General features: G+C 38.5%; 1 protein-coding gene across 1 annotated transcript; it reads left to right on the forward strand.

Moving 5' to 3' along the window:
* The first annotated feature begins 1897 nt into the window (after nucleotides 1–1897).
* Nucleotides 1898–20546, forward strand: LOC139935742 (uncharacterized). Its single transcript, XM_071930339.1, has 9 exons — nucleotides 1898–2328; nucleotides 3518–3778; nucleotides 8862–8949; nucleotides 9263–9436; nucleotides 10437–10566; nucleotides 11978–12123; nucleotides 12863–13024; nucleotides 14200–14300; nucleotides 16095–20546. The coding sequence occupies exons 1-9, from the start codon at nucleotides 1975–1977 to the stop codon at nucleotides 16197–16199; spliced, it is 1521 nt and encodes a 506-aa protein (XP_071786440.1). The 5' UTR covers nucleotides 1898–1974; the 3' UTR covers nucleotides 16200–20546.
* The last annotated feature ends 751 nt before the right edge of the window (nucleotides 20547–21297 follow it).

Below are 21297 nucleotides of genomic sequence, written 5' to 3' on the forward strand. Positions count from 1 at the left end.
AGCTAGCTTGTAAAAAAATGGCGAACGTGTTCCGTCGACCAAGGGCGTTTAATTTACCGCAAGGACGGTTTTGCACGGGGCGGACACGATTGCATATGCAAAACCGTCCGGCGGACATTATTGCATATGCAATTATGTCATCCGGATAGTATTGCATAGAGGAGTGCATGCGACACCGGCAAAAGTTGAGGTGGGCACCAGTCACAACATTGTTAATTTAGTTTTGACTGGTATTTAGATGCAGGTATCCCCAACGAATTCCGAGGAGCACTGCTGCTTCATCAGAAAACAACTTTCATGGGTCCTTTTACACCTCTGCGCAGATTTGTAGATTAATATTTTAGGGACAAACATAGTATCTTTGGTCGGGGAGCAGCTACTTATAAAATACCGACCCCCCACCCCCACCCCCCCCCCCCCAAAAAAAAAACGAAAACAAAAACGTGCATAGAAAATTCTACTTGACAGCTTGTTTTAGAGGCATGAAGAAAATCAGCATTTTAGATCCAAGTCTTTTAATAAGATAAACAAATTACCTGAACCAAAGATGCATTTTTTATTTTTAATATTGAATCGCAAGAAAACAGCATCAGATCAGATTACACGCGCGCGTGGGCGGGGCTCCCAATGTGGTCGTTTATAGGCGGGAATACAAGTTACAGCCATTGTGTTTTTCAAGATACATACTGAAATATGTTGAAGGCAACACTATGACACACTTGGGTAAATTTGTCTACAAACCAAACAGTCTTCCTCCATATCTCAAAAAGGTTAAAGGACTATAGGTGGGTGCCACGTAAAACCATATCTCATACCCCAAATCCCAGATTCCCACACTCGGATTAAGTCGACCGAATGGAATTTTTATTCTTCGACATTAATTATTCCATAACTCTGAGCATCATCACACCAACGGCATTCCATTGATGCAACTTTGCACTACTGCGATCTTCACATACACAGTACAACTAGTAATCTTCACTGTATTTCTTGATGGAATTCTCTCGAACATTGTTGCTGCATTTTTGCGAAACTTCGTTCTGTATACTCAGTAACGAAATATTCCGCAAATGCAGAGAGCGTATAATTATTTGTTAAATTATAAATGATTTGATGGAGTTTGTTGAATTGCAAACTGTCTGGGTATTTGTTATGGGTATGCTGGGGCTCTTAATCGGGAATTTTTATGATTCGTTTGTTCTTCAGTCACTGGGACAAAAAAAAAAGATTTACATTTTCGCCCCTACTTTTATTTGGAGAAAGAATGTCCACAGCTCTTGAAATATGGTAATAAAATTATAAATAAGGTGTGGAAAAACAACGGTAATAATTTACGGTTTAGGACAATTCTTAATTAAATATAAAGGAGAAAAACAAAACTAGAATTCAAACGTCTACATGAACACAAAACATACATTACAAATACTAAGGGTAATATAAGTTTAGATATTAAACTTCTCCAGATATTCTTTTAAAATAAGGTTATCATTGGGAATAAGTAATTAAAAACAACATTATACAAACTGCCAATGTTAATCTGTAGCCAACTTTGTTATCCCCTCATTAGATTACGCACTCTTATATTGAACACCCCTTCCATACGAATGGTATAGCCCAAAATACAGGCGCGGCCATATTTGGGAATTTTACTTCCTTTACAGCCAGGCAGAACCGACTCACACGTTGTGGCCTTTAAATTTAATCCGCCGTCGTGAAAAGTGCAGCTAAAATACTAAATTTGTGACACAATGTGCAATATTTCTTATGAAATTATTATTTCATGCAATAATAATATATTTTACAGTTCTTTGGGTACAGATTGAGTCAAACTAGCGAAGAAAATTGACTCACGGATTTATTTATTTTTGCGGAAGTACACAAAAGAGCGTGCGTCGGCATTACCTTTTAGAGCGCTAAGAAATCTACATTTGGTAAAAGGCTTCATCCCGGGAATTCTCAAAATCATTTTCAAGTATGAAAAGAGGAGCACAAAGTTCCATCGGAGGGACAATGAATGTCGCAAGCTTCCTAAACCAGCAAGCAGTCTCAAACAATGGATCGGGTGTACATCATCTTGTCAACGGTGAAAAACGGCCAGCAGGCGAGATGGAAGAGTGTACATTTACGCAGTTTAACCCACAGCACCTGGAAATCGACGAAGAACACGGCGACTTGAGTGACGACGACGACGACGATCCACACGGCGGCCCCGGTGCCAAGAAGTCCAAAAAGACCAAAGGAAGAGTCAAAATCAAGATGGAGTTTATCGAGAACAAGCTTCGTAGATACACTACATTCAGCAAGAGAAAAACTGGCATCATGAAAAAGGTATTTATAAATAACATGCGTTTAACGTTGGTTTGCTGATTCTGCCATTTGTTATGTTTTCTGTCTGGTAAACAACAAAAATAGTTTCTATTTCAGCTGTACGAAGTTCTACTTCTACTACTACTAGCAATCTAGGTGTAAAGTTTAAAACAATGGGTAATTGTTCCACCCTTTATCATTTTGTATTAACCATGTTAACAACGGAAAAACCTCTTCATAAAAAATGTTCAATTTTACAATGCATTACAAGTCTTTATTATTAATGTTATATTATTAATTATTACTTGCTGTCTGTCATCTGTTGTTATACTAGTGTAAGGTTTCTTATGAAAAGTTTCTTTTATCTTAATTAATTGCTGGTTGTTATTCTTCTTTTCTTTTGATTTGAAACAATAGTTGTGCGGTTTAATTAATAGTGTTTACTGTTTAGAGTTAGGATAGTTGTATTTTTACTATGACATTAGTGTTGAACCAAAAAAAAAAAAAACTGATTGCGTCCAAGACCAAGAATTCAGGATTAACATCCAGATTGTGACAAACAGCAACTAGCGACACAATATCATTCAATAAATGTGTGCAAAAGTCAACAATTGTGGTGTTGTTGTTTTTTGTTTTTATAAATAGTTCTGTCCCATTTGTAAATCTTTTCTCTAAAACTTATAACACAAGCGTTGGATAACTCCGAAAGCCCATTATGGTTTATTGCCCACAGAATTGTTTTGTTATAATATGTTACGCATTCACATTCCCTCTTACTTATAGAAGTTGTAAGGCTCCCCATAGTTTCTAGGAGTAAGTCCCTCTAATATGGATTCACAATCAGTTATTAGGCCTACCGATTCAAATACACTTACACTAAACAAATTAGCCTTAAGATTAAAAACTTATAATAAATCAAAATTATGATGGAACAGACACACAATCGTCAATTAACAGGCTCCCCCCATCCCCATTAGCACCCACCCCTTAACTTTGTGTAGATAATGCAACTTTCAAGAATGCCACATGAATATATTAGGTATTGGGGACTGGCAATTTGTTGTAACTTCAAGATAAAATTTGCTTAATCTTGGATGAGTTGGTGAAAGATTGTAAGAATTGCTGCATCTTTAGGCCCCTATTTGTTTTTAAAAGTACCTCTTTTTGGTGAAAAACATAACAATAAGAACAATTTCCATGTTAATTTCAGGCTTATGAATTATCAACATTGACTGGCACCCAAGTAATGCTGTTAGTGGCCAGTGAGACTGGACACGTGTACACCTTTGCGACTCGCAAGCTTCAGCCAATGATCACGAGCGAGAGTGGTAAAGCACTCATCCAGACGTGTTTAAACTCACCAGACCCAGCCACGGCTGCGCACCATCATAACCCAGACCAGAGAATGAGTGCAACCGGGTTTGAGGAGACAGAACTCACCTATCAGGTCACAGAGGAAGAACTCGCAAAGGTTTGCTTTTGTTTTAATTTCAATCATTGCTAAAGGCCTATTGGCTAAAGGCCATTTTCTCTGTTCTTCAAGCCCCTTCTTGAGAACCTTATTGGTATACGTGCATTTAAGACTCCGCTAGAGGCCAAGTGTTAAAGACGCTAATGTACCGATGATATCAAAAATGTATGCAAAAGCTTTATATGTTTTTTTATGCTAATAGCTGCTTCATCTGTCAAAATTTGGTTCTTGTTCAGAGAAGAATTCTTGAAACTGAAGTCTTTCGGCAAAGTTTTAAACAATTACTACAAATTATAAAAATGTCAATATGTATCAGTAAAATAATTTAGTACAGAGTTGTTTTAACTGTGTATAAAGAAAAAAGAAACTTGCTCTATGACTTGAAACAATTGCAATGCATACCCCCATACACAAGGCCTGAGGATCAGGTCGATTACTGCAACACGTGTGTAATAAAAGTATGTGTATACACACTACATGCATACCCTCAGCTAGACTTCCATTCAGAAACTTGATTGGTTTCCCCGTCCATATTTGGGCCAGCTCAACCTCTTGACCTGCCATGTTTAGACTCAGACATTCCATATAAGATTCCTGGGCCCTTGGTCCAGCATGGGTGCTGCGAGTATGGCACGCGCTGGATTTCTTAAAGGGTAAAACACTTCCTTATATGGAAAGTACTTGGCAGCACGCTGGTGTTGGGTTTCTTGACAAGGTGTATTGGTAACACAGCTGTTGGCAGTTGTCATCAGGCCTTGGTTGTTGGAGGCTGAAGGCACGTGCCTTGTTGCAGTGCAAGAATATTAAAACCACACAAGGAGCATATTCTGACCACAAGTCTCTGATGGTCTCTGGCACAAGTCCTTCACCTAGGTGTTAATTGGATGTTTACCATTTCTACACCTGTTAGGGTTTATTGGGCACTGGTGCATATTGGTCAAAAACCATTGTTATTTCAAGTTAACAACTTCAAAACAATGTTATCATTTTAATGTTATTTCATGTAGACTGCTAAGTTTTAAACACAAAAAATTAATATTGAACTTGACCGTTCTTGAGTTGTTGTTATAAATCTGTTGTCGAATATCCATCGTGAAAGTTCACGTAATTTTTGTTTGTTTTAAGAACAGTACTTTGCATGAGTGCTTGTAGCTCTATGGAATTTGGACCCGAGCAAGAGTCCAGTGTTATTTTTTAGTGTTCTTTTTTATTTATTTAAGAGAAACACAAAAAAATGACCTGGTTTTTGTTTACAATTAGGCCTACATCAGGAGAAATCGATAAAGTGCCTCTTTACAAAGAGTTTTGCCACAGAACAATTTTTGGTGGTTTGATGCTTTAAAAGTAGATACCTAATAAATTCTTGAATGTTGTAGATAATTTTCCTTTGTCATAGAAAATTACAAGATACAAAAGATATTTTGTATGTGTACCACTTTTTTGTATACTCATCCATGATACTTAGTTTGTTTACTTTGTTGTGCATCACACTGTAAAAGAAATAAAATCATTCTTCATTTCCCCTTTAAATAAAATGTTCAGAGAAAAACAATGTATGAAACCACAAAAGTTTCACCAAAATGCATGATGTCATCGTTGTTATTTCTATAGTGGTAACTTCCTTTTCCTTTCAAAAACACTAGCTGTTTGGTATTGTCACAGCTTAGTATTTGACAAATTCTGTATAAATGTACCACTTTAGTTCTTACATCATTACCCATTAGGTGGCCGTGTCAATCGTTCAAAATAGCAAGTAATGACCCAAACACGATAACACTTCAGCCTTCAAAGTGCGAAGTTCACATACCAACCATGTGAATGATGTGAGATTCTGAAAGCATCATGTGAAAAAAATACATGGGCTGGCTTTTTGACCATGACATGCACTTGTAGCTGGCAGACGCTTGTGGTAGACAAACAGTGCAGACACCACACAGGAAGTGCAACCAAAGGGAAGTGACTAGGAATCTTGGCTTCCGATTGAATTATTTGCAACCACTGCACTGAGCTGGTACCCCGTAACTCGTGTATCTTGGAAAACTTCCAATTTTGTAAAGTCACTTTTGTTTGACGTGTTGTTTCAGTATATGGTGTGTATTTCATTGTGTCAAAGCATCTGAGTGTGGTTTCAAAGAAATTTTTTAATGCAATAATTTCCCCAAAATAAGCCTGCTCTCTAAATGGGAGTTTGATGTTATTTTAAACTAATAAATTATTACATCAGTTGCATTTAAGTTTCATCACACTTCCAGTAAACAGAAATTGTACCAATTTAATATTTCTGAATTCAATATGAGGAAATACTGTTTGTCAAATGCAAAAAAAGTTATAAGAGGCTATAACAAAAGTATTCTGCTGGCTACCCAGGTTGACAATTTTCAAGTTGGGCTTAACTGGTTTATCCCATTATGTTAAGAGGGGAGGTCCCGGGTTTTTATATTTTGGATGCTAGCCAGGAGATTTTTGAATTCCAAATTAACACGAGCATGTGATCCTGTCCATGTGAACCAATCTAATCTATAAAGATGATGTAATGCGCTATAAATAGGTCAACTTCATGTGTAAACTGGCCAACTGAGTATGGAATGCGTGGTATTCTTGTTTGACCAAACTGAAGCGATTGACGTCAAGCAGGCAACCAATCAAATGAACCAACCAGCATTGGCAGCATAACTGGCGTAGTGTATGGACTGGCACAGCTAAAAACAGCCTGACTTCTTAGCCTTCTAATTGAACCGCTCAGTGCTTTCTAATACGTTATGCTGATGAGCATTGGCCATTTTTGCTAGTGACGCTGCCAAATATGCCAGTTATTTGTACTCGTTGTCCAAGTATGGAAGATTGTTGCCATTTATGGAGTAGTGTGGTGCATTCCAACGGGAATGAAAATGCGCATTGTTGTCTTCATCAGTCCGTCATCGCTACTTTATGCTATCACTGGTGCACGGATTTTACCATCCGTCATTGGTCGACAAGTTGACGCTACAATACGTATGTGAGCCATTAGTTACAGATCACTTTGATATAATTTCTTCTTATTAATCTCAGTAATGTAATTAGTTTTTCAAGTATTGTTTGTATTAACATTCTTTGGGGTTTTTGGCTTGCTTCCATAAGAAATATTTTAAAGTTTAACTATTTGAACAATGAAGATTCCACATACCAGTGATTCAGCACCAATGTTATGAAACTCTAAGCTAATGACAACTTGTGAATAAATTAGAATTCTGCTTAAAAGTCACTTTCCTTTATAAATTATACGTAGTACAGTCTTTAAGATAATCATCATAAAAAGGGCCTTCCCTTGTGAATGACGTTTGCGTATTTCAGTCACTAAAACTTGAAACCAATGCCTCTGTAGTTGATTAAAAAAGTTATGTTTTAAACCCCTTCACGTTGTTTTTAGAAAAAAAATTGTTTTGTCTTATGAGAAATTATGGAATGTTTTGCTGTGAATAGGTATAAACCTTGGCTGTAAGGGCATTACAATATGGAATCAAATTTTAATGGTTACAGCTTATCGGTCTCGTTATCCTAGTTTAACAACAAAAGGACTAAGGTCTGGAATCGGGAATTACACATTTACCCTTGGGAAAAATGGTGATTTCAAGCGTGAATTCAAGTATCCATTGTAAAGAGGAAATCTTGCATTTAACACAACACCCAGCTTAAAGACAATGGACACTATTGGTAATTGTCAAAGACCAGTCTTATCACTTGCTGCATCTCAACATCTGCATAAAATAAGAAACCTGTGAAAATTTGAGCTCAATAGGTCATTGAAGTTGCGAAATAATAACAAAAGAAAAAACACCATTGTCACACGATGTTGTGTGCTTTCAGATGCTTGATTTCGAGATCCCAAATTCTTAACTTGAGGTCTCGAAATCGAATTCGTGGAAAATTACTTTTTTCTCAAAAACTACGTCACTTCAGAGGGAGCCGTTTCTCACAATGTTTATACCATCAACCTCTCCCCATTACTCGTTACCAAGTAAGGTTTTATGCTAATAATTATTTTGAGTAGTTACCAATAGTGTCCACTGCCTTTAAGTGGTTAACAAACTTTTTTGTTTTGGTGGTAATCTATAAACAAATATGTTTTTATTTTAGTTTAATTGGTAATTTATTTGACAGTCTTATTCCTTCCCTATTGTACATTAGCTGCTGGCAACTTTTAGTATTTTAAATAATTTTCCTCTTCCTGCTGACACTCATTTGAACGAGAGCTTTACAACAAGTTCTGGAGCTTTAAGCCCGGTTCATACTTCCTGCGAATGCGAATGCGAAGCGAATTTGACGTGAATTTGACGCCACAACCCTCCTTTTCGCAGCGATATTCGCAAGTGAGTTGAGCAGAGTTGAACTGCTGCGAATTTTTTGTTGTGAATTTGTGACGTCGACATTCGTATCGGGCTTTACACAGCTTCACTGGGAGATGAAAAATACACACAGGGCTCAAATATTTACCCTGGATCCAAGACCATTGATTGAAACCTCTGGCAAGTCCAGTGGTCTTGTGTTAATCAATTAATTAACAGTACTTCACTGTGTGACAAAAATCTCTTTTGAAAACATTTTAAAATTATAGTTGTTGACTTTGAGTCTTGTAAATATCTTCCAGTTGTTTCTTCCAAGTACACTTGGTACCATTATGACATATGAGATCAATCTTGTTTTATTCCTTGTTCAAGTAAAGCAATTTACACACATGTTAAAACGCATAGAAAGTTCTTCTCATCAGATTCTGATCTTGTAAATTGCATTCTGGTCCGTTAAAAAAGTTTGAGCTACAATCCTGCTGTCTTGATTTTTGTGGATTTGCCTGCAGACCAAACATTGATCAAGACCCCTGCACATTACAATCAATAAATGCTGGGAAAGACTTCAGTGCTGAAACTTCAGGGAGGCCACAGGAGAGGCCACTGGACATCACTGAAGGACCTTTCCCTGTCGAGACTGTGATTCCAGCCCAGAACTGAAAACATTATTTTGCAATGGAATACTGATCAAATGCTCTAACCAAACAATGTGAAGCTCGACTATAATTCTGATTGTCGTTTGTTTTTAACATTGCTTGCAGGAGGGAAAGACACAAATGTTTACAGTCACCAACGTCCCTGGTGCAGGTGTAGATGTATCATCACCAGGCTTAGCCTCTTCTCAGTCAGGTATGTGGAATAACAACAATAATAATAATTGTGGCTCCTTGTAGAGCACACATGTCCGTCACTCAGTTGAACCGTATGTAACTCATTGAACGATACATTTGAAATACCATAGATCATATAATCAGTATAGCCATTTCAAAATGGGCAAGCTATTAAAATTGATATTGTTTACTTTTGAGGTGTTTAATTTCACCTCATTAAGCCATTAGGAAAATTAAACTTATTTGCCTTTTTGTATTGTTTTGAAAACCTTTAATACATGGTGCCTTTATTTTATTCTCAAACATTTGAATGTTGATATTTGTTTGCGCAGGTATATCCATCACAGGTGCAGGGCACACCTATCCCATGACAACGTACCTGCCTACAGGCTCCTCATCTGGTGGCTCCACGGTAGGCGGCAGTAATGGGAATAAGGCACTAGGGGGAATGACGGCCAGTGATATGTTAGCACAAGGGGGATTTACGACAGCGGTCTTACCGCAAGGTACGTCTCGAATACAACTCTTTGAGCTTCTAAGATTACACCCGATGGTTGAATCCAGTTGTGTTTATTTACATTATTGGAAATCTGAGGGTGGTTGTTTTGGTTGCATTATGAACAATATCTCTTCAGTTGATCAGATGTGCTGGAGACGGCTTGTGGCTCTTATGCAGTGCATTTTAAATTTGAAAATATCTTGCGGGGATATTTCTTGACAGTGCTGTGGAATACCCCCCTTTTCCTTTAGATTGGTTTGTTAAACGTTGCACAGAAAACCAGTGGAATATGTTTCTTAAACATTTAAGCGAAACCGACAGTAAACGAAATTTTACTTTCCTTTTCATCTTGCCTGTTGAGAAGTATCTCCCTTTTGATTGTCTAGAAGGTGATTTATCTGGTCCCAATTTCATGGCTCTGCTTACTGCCGAATTCTGCGCTTACAATCGCGATTCCTTGCTTACGTGCAAGCCCCGCTTACGTGCAAGCGGCGAACTTCTGCGCTAGCCTTGTAAGCGTAGAATGCCTAGAAACGTGAAGTACGCACGCGCAGAAGCCAAAATTCGCCGCTAACCCGTGAGCTTGCCGTAAGCACAGAATTCCCTGCTTCCGTAAGCGTCGATTCTGTGCTTACTGTAAGCAGAGCCATGAAATTGGGCCCAGAGTCCTATGTAATACAATGCTTTGTACATCGAAAAACACATAGGCACCAAGCACACAAGGGATGTGTCCCCACACTGTGATGCTGAGACTTTCAAGACTGGGCATGTAGCATTCTATTTTTAATCCTGGAAAATGTGTTCGACATTTGCTCCTCCTTTACTGGCCGGCTTAAAGTGTACACAGAGAATACAGACATGGCCTTGTTTTGGGGCATGGTGATGTCATGCATGAATATTAAGAGAGGCATATAGTTACCATCCAATCCAACTCATGAATGAATTGAAAAATAAAAGAAAGGCTAAAATTAAAGCAATTATGATTAATTTATGCTCGTACTTTGTAGGTACCACCCTACCGGCCGGGGCGTCCATACCAGCCGGAGTGTTACAACTGCCTCACAGTCACAGCCAGGGCCAGCAATCCCCATCATCCACTGCCAATCAAACAATGCATCCGCCACAATTATTATACAGGTAAGACACAAATCAGACCTTCCAGCATATGATGATAATGAATTCATTAGGATATTGGATATCCATTCAGGCTCCTGTGTAAACTCAAGAGGTTTAGAAAGATCTATATATTTGCATTTTTGTGCAAAGAAATTGCAGATTTTTGGTAATTTTAATGTTTTTAGACTCGCAAACCAAAGTGTTTTCACTGATATTATGTGTGACAATAAAACAGACCATTGACTCCAAGATGTTTAACTTCTGCTTTACAAGTGAAAAACAGTCTTTGTGTTGTATTCCATAAACAGGAAAATCCAAACGTACAGTAGGCCTATCTAAAGGTCAAGGATCAAGTTACTGAAATCCCTTTTTGGGGGGGAGTTTGTGACAACAATGTACTTGTATTTGGTTGCACCCAAACATTGATTTGTTGTGTATCATGCTACATCCATCTATTCTTCCATTCCTCAACTCTTGTCGAAGTCTCCACTCCGTGTGAATGGCTGCCCCCGTGGCAGTGAAAAATCCATCCGTTGCCATGGAGATGGGCCACTTAACAAAATGTGCTTGTAGGAAAATCTGGGGGAGCATCGGCGTGAATATCTAATCATGGCAAGCAGGGTACCCCCCCCCCCTCTTTGTAAGAGCTAAAGCCTGAGCATCAGAGTTGCACAATGTTCATCATCTTAACCCCTCGATGTACTTGAGAGAGATGAAAATTTGCAAATCTCCGAAGAGTCTTATATGGAGCACGTACCCTGGGCATGAGGTTGTTGACAGTCGTCCTGTGTGTCCACAGTGAGATACAGACAGGGATGCTATCTGAGTGTTTCATCAATACAAAGCAGCCAGGCTGCCTCGGGATTGCCGGGATTTCTTTGTAAAAGTTCATACAGCAAAGCTGCAGGATCTTCTTTTTACTTATCTTTCTTGCTTCTTAAAGTAGCACACTTTCTTTTCTTTTATCACCTGCCACACTGTGGATAACAAATTGATCAGTCTTGGTGCAAATTCATTGTTAGAACCAAGATCTCTGTTTGTCCCCGTGAGTTAATTCATCCAATCATTGTTTTTGGTGGTGATTTTATTTTTGGAACATAACTTTACGGCAGTGTTACTGGTAATCGTTGTTCAGTATGAATGTTTTTGTTGTGATTTAACAGCTGACACAATTGTAGATTACTATTTTAATTCATAGGTAGTGGCCTAAAAACAAAAACAAAAACAATGACAGGTCTGGAATTATACAAAGCCACGGAGGCCATTGCCTGTTGCCCCTAGTATTGGCCTTGGTGCCACTTCAAAACTTTCTCATAGACTTTAAGATTTTGCAGTGGCCTGCCATGAACGATTATTTTACAAACATGCTGCGCTGTCCATTTTTACCAATTCCTGCATATTTTGACTAATCTTGTGCATATTTCCATGATAGGTTACAGCAGCCAGGAGGACCGATGAGCCCCCTCGTCCTCTCCCCAACAGTCACCTCCGTAACCTCTGCCACAGCCCCAAGTCAATCCATCACATCATCGTCAGCTCAAGAATCCATTGTTAATATGAGTGTCCCGCCTTCCTTAGGTAGGTACAAAAGACGCGATTCAAAGATGTTCTTGTTCGATAAAAACACAAGGATCCCTTTTGCCAAGTCCTTGGTGTCTACGGGTAGACGCCCTCTGACCCTCACACAAGAAATGATTTCAGCAATTTGGGGGGAGGGGGGATCCACAAAACCATGGGGCTTGCAGATCAAAATGTTTACTGCACCAGATATTTTTTTTTATAAACAGGCCTCAGGCTTTTGGTCCAATGTAAAAATAGTGCCCTGCAAAGTTTTTTTTTATAGTACCTGTTTTTACCATGTTTAGCAAGCATATTTATTGATCACAATTCTCGACCTCCTGTTATTTTGTTGACCCCCCTTTTTTTTTTAACCCAGTCTTTTATAATCTCAACATTTTTTTGTGGCCGTCTATTGCTATGTCTTCTGCTAATTCAGTCCGTCTTTCTTCTCTAGTTGTTGCAGTCAGGCTTTCTCCCTTTTAAAAACTTTTGCAGTACCAAAGTCATAAAATGTGCAATCTATTTTGTGTACTCTCACAAGAGGGCACTATCCTCAAGAAATACTATTGTCTTTCGGTTGTCCAAGGCAACATAATTAAGCAAGATAAGTTTTGTTTGGTGGGGAAGATTTTTCAAAATAATTTATACAGAATTTCAAAAACTTAAAAAAGAAAAATTGCATTTTAGATTCAAAACGCATTTACTGAACTTTACCACTAGACATGACTTACTTATTTTTGATTCGTTAATTGTTCAGTGTCAACAGTATCCAGTACATCCAGTGCAGCTGCTGCTTCACCCCTCATGTACCATACCCAATCAGGTATTGTGTACGCTACATCACCAGGATCTATCCCAGAGAATCTTCTGCTTCCATCATATCAAGCTACAACGTCTGGTAGTCATGCTCATGACAGAGGTAACAGTTTATGCACCTATAAGACAGGGTTGGGGTAACACCATGTGAATATCTCTTTTGAGTAGTGTTGGTTCTAAAAAACTCATGGCCCAGTTTCATAAAGCTGCTATGCTAAGAAAACAATGCGTGGGGCACCAGCCAGAACAATGTAAACTTGATGGACTCTTGGCTGGTAACCAGTTTCTGCAAAGCAATATTCTTCTGTGCTTAGCACGTTTTTGTGTTTACAGGGTTTTATGACTTTGGGCCCACCTAGGTGGTTAACGACTTAACACTTCGACCAGTATACGCCTCTCTTAATATTTATGCATGAGGTATGTCACAATGCTAACTCAAAACAAGGCGATGGGCGCAGCCACTGCAAGTGATGGGGGACGTGCGCCCATAGCCTCATTTTGGGTAAGAATTATGACGTCATGCATAAATATTAAGAGAGGCGTATGCTAAAATCGTCTTCAGAAGCGAATAGATCGAAATGTTGAGTCGTTAACCACCGGTTCTTTTCAGAACCAACACTAATCAAAAGAGATATTCGCATTGTGTTACCGCAAACCTCTTTTAGTTATATTTCCACCACGCAAAGTTTCAAATCCTGTTCCAAAAGCGTGTCATGGCCGAGCAGTCAAGTGTACAGGACTCAAGTTCTTGTGGTCAAGTCACCAGGGTGTGAGTTGGAATTCTGGTCACGACACTTGGTGTCCTTGACCAAGGCGCTTAACTATAAATGCTTCTCGTCACCTAGGGTTAAATGGATACCATTGAGGGCAGAGATGGTTAGCACTAACTTACTTGGCAGCACAGGCTGTATCCCAGGGAGATGAGATGGTTGAAAGGAATGTAATAACTGTCCTGGTGACTGTTTGGCAGTATACAGTTCATTTTGTCATGTTCATGTGATTACATTTCAAACTAAACTATTATTCATGATTGGTGAACATTCTAATCATCCTCAAGGTTTTTCCATTCTGTGGTAACTTTGTTTCAACGAAAGAAAAAAAATAGTGTAGTTGTACCGTAGTTAGTTTTTAAAAGTTGCTCTTTGGTTAATAGCTAAAATGTTTTAGGCAAGGCATGTGAACACACAGTTGTAAGAAACATTTAACAGTCTGCCTTGCTACTGGACACACTACTACTGAGCTTTAATGCTAATACTATGGCTTTACTTCTGTTCATAGGTAATGTGAACATAGGTCTCATTCCTGTATCTACTGGCCAGGCTACTACACATGCCATTGTACCAATGACAATCTCTAAGGCTGGTCTGGACAGCAAACAGGTAAGCTAGAAGTGTATGGCGTCAAGTCTAGATCTTTGGTGTCTGGAGTCCCAAGCATTGGGGTCTAGAAACCAATACCTTTAGTTGTCTGAATCCATGATGCCTGAGATCTAAAAACGGAGAAGTGTGAACTACTCCTTGAAGCCTTCTGGATGCAGCCTTACAACTGCGCTTGTCTCAAGGGAAGCTTAAAGGCAGTGGACACTATTACTCAAAATAATTATTATCATCAAAGCGTACTTGGTAATGAGTAATGGGGAGAGGTTGATAGTATAAAACATTGTGAGACGTCTGAAGGGACGTAGTTTTCGAGAAAGAATTTGATTTTGAGACCTCAGATTTAGAATTTGATGTCTTGAAATTGAGCATCTGAAATCACACAACTTCATGTGACAAGAGTAATTTTTCTTGCATTATTATCTCGCAACTTCGACGCCCAATCAAGCTCAAAGTTTGTTATTTTATGCATATATTGATATACACCAAGTGAGAAGACTGGTCTTTGACAATTAGCAATAGTGTCCAGGGTCTTTGTTAGACAACTATCTGTTAATTGGCTATCAAGTGCAGACTTGGATGTCTCAGATGAAGTTCTAAACTTGATGGCCCAGAAATCAAGACCTATTGGCTTTGGCGTAATGTTATCTTTTTTTGCCTTCCACCTCTTGGACTCCGGTTCAAATCCAAATGGGGGTGCTAAGTGAACTTGTTTTCAGTCCCTACGATTAGTTCAAGCCTTAAATTTTGTTCTTGTAAGGGGCTCTTCCTTTAGGACAATGTAAATTTGTTTTGGAGCTTTTGCAAAGGGCGTCACAGCAAAAACACAAAACACCACGGCAAATGCTGTTGGTGCTGAGGGTTATTCGAGGCCTGTTGATTTTACCTGGAGTTTCTTCCCACATCTACAATTGAAACTTATTAAATGAAATGAACAAAATTTAACAGGTAGTGATATAAATACTACATGTAAGTAGTAATAGCAAAAACAATATGAACTTTCCCTTGAAGCATAATGGAAACATCCATGTGCAAACCTACTTGTAAGGGAAGCTTGAAAGCCAACTGTCTGCCAGTCAGTGTTTTTCATAATTTAGAATCAATATATCAATAAAATAAATGCACAGTCTGTTATTGCATGAAGCCTGCAAAGACTGTATTAGTGCTGCCTGAGTGGAGGCAAGTGAAGGATACTCTACACAAGTGGTATACGAAGGACTGTACTGACTCTCTTCCATGGCATCACCAAAGCGCACAAAGATAGTTACCGTTTGACGTCACACAGTGTAAAGTCAGCACGGTACAGGCAAATCAGTCATTTTTTGCACGCATCCTGTGTAAATGCTGTTTGCAGCATGCAGGAGCTTTATTAATATTCTTGCAATGATTGTCGGTGAATCACTTGGCTTCAAATAAAGTTTAATCACTTGACGCAGCTCAAAACATAAAACACAAGTTGCCCTTAAAGATAGCTTCTATCAGGAACTAGCTAGTCGCATGTAATATAAAACAAACAAGTGAACAATAATAGTTGGGTATAAATTTGTTAATTGTTAATTAAAAGATTGGTTTTTACAAATCCAAAATTATGTAGATGTTTTTGCATATAATTTAGTATTTACTTCTGACGAAGCTCCTAGCTTAGAAGTGAAACTAAACTACTAAATAATATATGTGTGTAACATCTACATAACTATGGATTTGTAAAAACGAATCTTTTAACTCAATATCTTTCATAGTTCAGATGAACTTATTGGATGATTTTTTTATATTTTTTATCTCATCTCACTATTTTAGAACCTAAGTCAAGGAGGAGAAAGAAAGCACCTTTCCTCACCCGGGGAGCTGAAAGCTCTCAACAGTCGCCAGTTTCTTCTGCCTCCGCCAACTAAACATCGGTAACATTTTAATCGGCAGAGTTTCTTCTTGTTATTTTTTACACAAGTATGACGCTCAGACCTAAGTGTTCCAAACTTAGGCGTTTTCTATGAGTACTAAACTTTTTACAAATTTATTACGAGACACTGATCCCATAGAGAGTCTTCGCATCAAGTCGAGGAATAATTTTTTTTTATCCAAGATCAAATTTGTTGAATGCGATCAAAACATTATCACGCCACACTATGATGAAGTGATGGAAAACCATAGAGTTATATATAAGAACTAGAGGGTGCACTGGTGATGCTTCATGCACAAACGCAATGGGACCGCAAGGAGGCATGCGTGCGCCATTCTTAGCATGCGTTAAACATGAAACACATGTTGGAGTTTGTGTATATTGAATGCTACGCGATGCTGTTTAGTCAACTTACAAAATGGTCGCACAAACACACGCTGTGTGATGCCTGTTTTGTCAACTGAGAAAATGGACGCCTGCGCGCATGCCATGTCGCGTATATAGGCCAGTGCGCCCTCTAGTTCTTATATATAACTCTATGTTGAAAACACACATTTTTTACGCATGGAGGGTTAGCGAGGAGCAGACACTGGTGATTGTTATAGAATGGAGAGATTTAGATCATGATTGATTGACAAATACAAGGGAGTCCTTGTTGACCATGATTTTAGGATTTCTATTGATTCCTACTCATTGTATTGTGACCCTGCACAGGATATGAACATCTGTCAGTTGGTAAGACACTGCTCTAGAGTTGCAAAAGGTTCTGGGTTTGAATCCCACCCGAGTAATATGCCTGTGATTTTTGTTCACAGAACTTGGGAAAGTACTGAGTATGCAGTGCTAACACACATCGGTGTATATTGGTAAAAACCAAAATGGATAACATCAGTCAGTCAATCAATAATGGTTGATTTAATGAATCTTCATTGTGTACAAGTAACTCTCATCTGCAACTTGTAGATTTGACTGAATTAATTCGTAAGATGTGTTTTCTCATTTGGTTTTCTCCTGTGATTTCTGATAATTCTTGTGTTGTACAGTTTTCTTTACACCAATTTTTATGTCCGGTTGTTTGTGTGCCTTATTCTGAATCTGTACAGATTGTTATATGTAGCAATCAAAGGTGTGATTCTTCCCTGGCTTGGGCTTCAGCTCTGGCTCAGGCTCCAGCTCCGGCTTGGACTCTGGCTCGGGCTCCAGTTCAGGCTTGGGCTCTGGCTCCAGCTTGGGCCCTAGCTCCGGCTTTGGCTCCTTGGTCAATTTGTGGCAGAGCCAGCATCAGTTTCTAAGCTGAGTTTCAAGAAAAAGGCCGGCCTTTGTATGTGAGAGTATGACATTTTAGATCAAATAATCACAGAAGCCCTTCTCATTATTCATTTATCCATTAGTAGCATAAATTGGAACCAGCAACATCTACATTCTATCCATTCACTTTTTCAATTACTTTTACTTCTTCCGGGACATAACTAGACTGGAGACAAACAGAGTTCACTGTTTGAGATGTTGAGATTAAACAAACAGCTCTTCCAAGAGCCAACTCTCCCACCAAAAGGGAATTTCACACTGTTGTATCTGCGAACAGGACTAGAAATAGTTATGTCTTAGTATCCAGACCATGCAAAGCTTTCAAACATCACTGAAATTACCGGATTCGGAAGGAATTAAGGTTTGATGCTTTCAACTGGGGACAAGGAGTCCGGCGCCTCATAGTGGGTGCTGGTATTGAGTAAACAAGCCAAGCAAGTGAAGCGTAGTGCACTGCGCTTCACTTGCATGCGGCCATGCACACTGCATTGCTCACTTGGTTTGTTCACACTGTATACCTTACACAGTATTGTGAATACCTTTACTCCATGTGTGGGTTGTGTGAATAGCTGTCACCTACAATCTTCTTCTCTGTTGTGTCAGATTATATCACCAATTGTATTCCAAATGGTTTGGGTTTGGTTTAAGAAAAGATGACTGGAGCGGGACTTTTGAACCAACAACCTCTGAATTAGCGTACAAGAGCTGTACCAAAATACCAACTGAGCTAACCAGCCCTATGTTGGCGGTCTCCCTATTTCTCAATGTCTTTGTTCAACTGTTAGCTGCCGTGTGGCCAGGGATCACACCCAAATTATTCAAAACTTACCCAGTCAGTTTTGCTTGCGGTTTATAACTCAGTTGTATTTCAAGTAAGGGGTGAACTTTTCCTCAATTTTTATTTATATTAATCTAGAATGAAATAACTTTGTAAAATAGTTTGACACTGACATCGTGTGTCTGTAATAATTTGTTTAATTATTTTTTTAAATATATTTTCCTCATTGTATTTAGTTAGACTGTTGTTTGTTCATCAGTTGAAACTCAAAAACTATGTTTTGCCATAAGTCAAAGATTTTATAAAAATTCAACAATGATATGGTCTTCCAGAGGATTTTAATATATCTTTTTATTGATGGTAGAGATTCTGGGGTAGTATACTTCCCCCATATATTTCAGATTTTATAGAAAGTGCAGATACTGTGATGAGGTGCCACATTTTATAGTCTAGCAAACATTTCGCAGCAAAAAGTTAAGAATTTTGATTTATTCATTTCAAATGTCAAAACGAAAGTTGTGAATGTGGCTGATATGTTTGCTGATATTTCTGTGGATCAACAATGAAATATTAATAGAGATAGCTGTAAATGGATTGTCAATAGATTAACATTTATTTTGTATAAAATTGTTAAATTTTTGTGTACATAACATCAAATTTGTTGCTTGAAGTGGTGTAAAAAGTCAATAGTTTTGCTATTTTGATAATATTCGTTGAAAAATGTGTTTAATTTCACTGTATTTTATGTGGCCGTGCTGCTTTAGGGCCTTGTCACACAAAGCAACTTTCACAGGCAACTTTGATGCAACCAACTGCAGAGCATGCTAACGGACTACTTAGACAACACATTAGCCATTTTTCAAACAATGTATTACAAGAAAAACATGTGCAAATTCAAATGGTAATGCCTTTTCTTTTTGAAGATTGCCTGGAACTGGTTGCCTATAAATTGCCTCTGTGACATGGGCCTAATACAATAGAGGATGCAGAAAATAAACCATCCAATGACATTATATGTTCTTAAGAATAATTGCACTGGAACAGCTATTTCAATATAGTTCCTACACCAATCTAGTCGAGGCCATACTGCATCTCATGCCTTTCCAAAATGACTCAGTCCAGCATGCAAGTATGCAGCTCTTTATACATAAACCCGTTAGAGATCGTTCTCTTCTGTATAATCATCTCAATACCCCCATACATGGAGCACTATTGTTGATTTTTGTTTCCATAAAAATGCCTAAAAAAACAAATATGAAACTGAAATTAAGTTGTTGTTTTTTTAAACAAATATAAATAATATGTAAACATGAGAAACATTAAAAAATGTACATTCTGGACATGGCTTTCACTGTTACCTGTTTCTGTGAATGATAGTCGTTAAATGTTCTTTTCGTGATGACGGCATTTTTGAGATATGTTCCCACTTCCGGTTATCCAAGAAGTTAAGGTCAATATGGGGTCTGAAAAAAAGGCTTTGAAAATCAGTTGTGTTGTTCTTGAGAAATGGTCCCACTTCCGGTTGACTCCGAAAGTAAAGGTCAACATGGGGTCAATCTTTACAGCGCTAAGGAACTATAACCGAAATGAAATTTAAAAATGGCTGTGTAGTTCTTGAATAGTCCCGATTCCGATTGAGCCCGAAGTAAAGGTCAACATGGGGTCAGGGTAACCCCGTTCTATCTTCAACGCTTACATGATCTATAACTGAAAAGAAATTGAAATTTGGCTGTGTAGTTCTTGACCAGAAGTAAAGGTCGACCTGGGGTCGAGGTAACCCAAGGTAATACGCAGGGGTGCAGTACCTAACAGCAAAACATTAATGCTCATGTTGTATAAGTTGTCACTGTAAGTTGTTTATCTGTAAGCTGTAAGTAAGATTGTGTTCAAATATCCCTTTTGTTCACCTGACAAAAACATCGATTCGCATGACGAAATTATGTTTAAACTTGGGCACGTAACTGGAAGAAGGAAGTTTGTCACATCAGAAAAACAACCCTCCACAATCTCCTTTCAAGTTTCATTCAGTAAACCAAAAGTCAGGGCACTTTTTTTTTAGACAATACCAATTGAGAAACTATAGTTGAATGCACTTAATGTCTAGACTCTTTACTGTTTGATTGAGTTTGATACATTGTGGTTGCCAACAGTCCATTGCAACAAGGCGCGATAGTTTTACTCCCCCGCTTTTGTGTATTAACTGAAAAGGTCTTTTGACAAATAACATGAGCTGTAGTTACAATTTCGGTCACAAACTTTTTTCTCTGAATAATGTATATGTAAATAATATAAGTTATTACTTGCCTTGACTTCTAAGCTGTGGACATTGACATCCCTGCTGTAATAAAAAAATAAAATCATGTATCGATTGTACAAATTAATGTAAAACTTTTGCGGAGTGGTTAATCCTCGGCTTTTTGTTCAGTAAGTGTCTTGAATCAACGGCATAAGGGGGGGGGGTGGCATCTTCCACTCCCAATGTGCCCTCCCCCCTCCTCGATGGCCAGATAGGGGCAAAGATTGTGGGAATCGCGTCTTTGGTACAAGCATGTGTATTTTGTTTGTACAAAATTTTGTTATATGTCTCACCTAACCCAGATTCAACGGTCTTGCCCAAGACCCACTGGTCTCATCCAAGACCAATTAACTGGTCTCTTCCAAGACCCACTGGTATAATCCAGAACCCATTATAACACACCTCTTGCTTTTTCTGTATTCTGTTTGGCTGAAACACGGTCACGTGGGATGAACTAATATAGGCTAGTGAACGCGCGCGCGTGTTTTGCGGGAATAGTACCAGAGCGGGCATTAGTATTTGCAAATAGTGCCCGCGGTAACAGCGCCCTCTCTTGACTTGAACCGTGAACAAACTAAAAAACTCCTTTTCTGTTCTTATTTGACATTTTAAGACCGAGCTTTGTTATAAACACATATTGACTGGCATAATTCGGTAACTAGTGTACGTCTATTCCCCCTCGGGCCGGTGAGTGACCAGAAGAGGGGCCTATTTCCCTCGG

This window comes from Asterias amurensis, chromosome 1 (assembly GCF_032118995.1).
Source record: "Asterias amurensis chromosome 1, ASM3211899v1".
Classification (NCBI taxonomy): domain Eukaryota; kingdom Metazoa; phylum Echinodermata; class Asteroidea; order Forcipulatida; family Asteriidae; genus Asterias; species Asterias amurensis.

What these genes read in the sequence shown, in the direction of transcription:
- LOC139935742 (XM_071930339.1), top strand. Translation starts at nt 1,975, where the DNA reads ATGAAAAGAGGAGCACAAAGTTCCATCGGAGGGACAATGAATGTCGCA. An exon ending in CCGCCACAATTATTATACAG is followed by an intron (nt 10,567 to 11,977) that starts GTAAGACACAAA and finishes TTTCCATGATAG; the next exon opens with GTTACAGCAGCCAGGAGGAC. An exon ending in TAGTCATGCTCATGACAGAG is followed by an intron (nt 13,025 to 14,199) that starts GTAACAGTTTAT and finishes TTCTGTTCATAG; the next exon opens with GTAATGTGAACATAGGTCTC.